This window comes from Ctenopharyngodon idella, chromosome 8, assembly GCF_019924925.1.
Source record: "Ctenopharyngodon idella isolate HZGC_01 chromosome 8, HZGC01, whole genome shotgun sequence".
NCBI classification, from domain to species: Eukaryota; Metazoa; Chordata; class Actinopteri; order Cypriniformes; family Xenocyprididae; genus Ctenopharyngodon; species Ctenopharyngodon idella.
In genome coordinates, this window is record NC_067227.1 from 10,951,855 (window position 1) to 10,954,276 (window position 2,422).

The 2,422-nt window shown below is 38.8% G+C and overlaps 1 protein-coding gene across 1 annotated transcript; it reads right to left on the reverse strand.

Moving 5' to 3' along the window:
* Positions 1–1,219: 1,219 nt before the first annotated feature.
* LOC127517977 (odorant receptor 131-2-like) lies at positions 1,220–2,214 on the reverse strand. The gene has a single exon (XM_051904229.1). It carries the CDS (start codon positions 2,153–2,155, stop codon positions 1,226–1,228), a length of 930 nt encoding a protein of 309 aa, XP_051760189.1. The 5' UTR covers positions 2,156–2,214; the 3' UTR covers positions 1,220–1,225.
* Positions 2,215–2,422: the final 208 nt, after the last annotated feature.

The following is a 2,422-nucleotide window of genomic DNA, read 5'->3' on the forward strand; positions in this document are numbered from 1 at the left end:
GTATGTACAGGTGGGCAATATAAGCATAATATGAGAAATTTTATATGTTATTTTTGTTAGGCTATATAAAAAGAACAAAGAAGCAAATTACAAATAGTAAATTAAAAAAAAATCTTTTTTTCAGATACAGTAGGTTTATTTAACATGTATACATTTATTTAACATCTTTTGTTTGATTAACATTAATGACAGACAGGTATTTAATTGGGCTGCTGAATGCATGGACGTAATATACTGACACATATCCAGTTTCTACCCACCTGTTTACGTCCACTTAAGCCATAACCAGCTGTATTCACGCGATAGCCTACTCCACACGATGGGCATTTTGACATCTGTGCATGTATTTGACTATTCAGGTGCAAGGAGAACTGATCGCGCACGCGACAAAGAGCGCTTCTGTTGTGTGTCATTCAGCGCGATTCCGCCTATCCCGCCTTCACTAACAGCAAGTTAATCGATAAAGAATTGTGATTGAATTGTAATTTTATGATACAACAAGCTTGGCTACTTTTCATTTGGCTGTAGGCTGAAATTATATTCAGCCCGCCAAAGTGGCTAGTGGGAGTGGCTGTCCTACCCGCCACAGCTGAAATCTACCCGCATTTGGCAGGTGTTAATGTCAAGCCCTTATAGCCTACTTGTCTAGGTGTGCCCTGGAATGGAAAAGTTTAGGAACCCCTGATCTATTGTCATATACTGACAATAACAGTGTTTGACCCTTTTTGTATTGTTTTTTGTTCAGATTATGATTCACTTAAGAAAAGCAGAATAGAGGAGATTAGAACAGCTGAATCAATCTGAGTTGGTCCAATATAACTACACAAAGTTTAAAGATACATTAAGTACACAGTGTGACCCATCTAATTGACAATACAAGACATATGGTAGTGCCAAAGAGCAAAATGCTCATCCATAATTTGGTAGTGCTGCATCCACATCCATTGTCTCTAAAAGAAAGCATTTTAGGACATGCCTCAACATTGCACAATGCTTGGAGAAGAACTGATGCAGTAGGATGTAGGAAGACTGATAAGTCGATTGTTTTTCAACCATCATCATTTTATTTATACTGAATAACACTGGTTGAATGTTTCTTACTAATATTCTCCATATCTATGCTAAAATAAACATCATTTACAGAATTCTATAGAAAAATAATAACTTTTACTTATTACAGTGGACATTTTTTTTGTTTTTCAGCAGACAGAAAATGACAATTTTGCTAATCGGAAGGATCAACGGCTCTCTTTTCGGAGCCACACATCAGTGAACTCTTCATATACTTCTTAAACTTTTGATCCCTCATGCCATATATGAGAGGGCTCAGCAGACGTGGTAAAATGCTGGTGAGAATGAATGTGCAGAAGTAGATTACTGACTGATAGTAAGGAAAGAGAGCCGTTAAGGCCCCATCCAGGACCGTTGTGAACAGGGACAGTGTACAGAGCAGTAACTGGACCCCATGCAGTAAAATGGTTCTCCTTGCCTTCTGTGCTTGAGCTGGTTCTGAAGCCGCTGCTTTAGCAGAGAACAGCACTTTAAAGTAAGTGTAGAAGAGCAGCACCCACACTGAGCACATGTAGCCAATGTTAAAAACAGCATGGCTTATTATATGGTACTCAAAATTGAACACATTTTGCTGAAAGCACATGCGGCTAGTGGTAAAGAAGGAGAGTGGATGAAGAGCCAAAACCACAAACAGGTCCACTATGCCAGGCAGGGCTCCCACCAGCCAGATGATGCCGATCAGGATTTTGGTGTTTTGGACGGTGCATATTCGTGCATGATGTAGAGGGTAGCAGATGGCCACAAAGCGCTCAATAGCCATGCCGGCCAGGTTTAGTGGCGTGTTTTTGTAGACATTGCTTGCAATGAGGATGAAAATGCAGCAGATAGCAACATTCAAGTTTGGCACTAAGTACGTAAACACAAACAAAATCACACAGATAGACAGTGTAATGATGTCATTGATGATCAGCTGCATGTAGAGGATATAGCGGGGCTCCTGAGTGAAGACAGGATTCTTGAAGATAGTATATAGCAGCAAGCTATTGATAGAATTGATAATGACAGCAAATAAAACCACAGTGAGGTTTTTAAAAACAGCTTCCTCAAAAAATTCTTGCCGTTTGTTAAATTCTGAACTGTTCATTTCACAATCGTCAATAACTTTCTTTTTTTTTTAACTAAAAGTATTAATTAAATACAATTTAGCTTATAATTAGGATAACAATTAAAAGCAAAATGGCGGCTTTGCATGCTGCAGTACATCCAAAAGGTCTAGTCTGTGCTCCCCTGCAGTTAAAATCTGTACATCAAAGATATCAAATATGTTTCTCTGGTGCCTCTACTCTTTCTGTCACTTGATCTGTCCTTTATGTTATTGCTGCTGTCTCTTTGACATACTATTCAGGGGTTG

Bases quoted from the DNA above. Each gene is read 5' to 3' on its own strand.
- LOC127517977 (XM_051904229.1), bottom strand. From the start codon at position 2,155: ATGAACAGTTCAGAATTTAACAAACGGCAAGAATTTTTTGAGGAAGCT.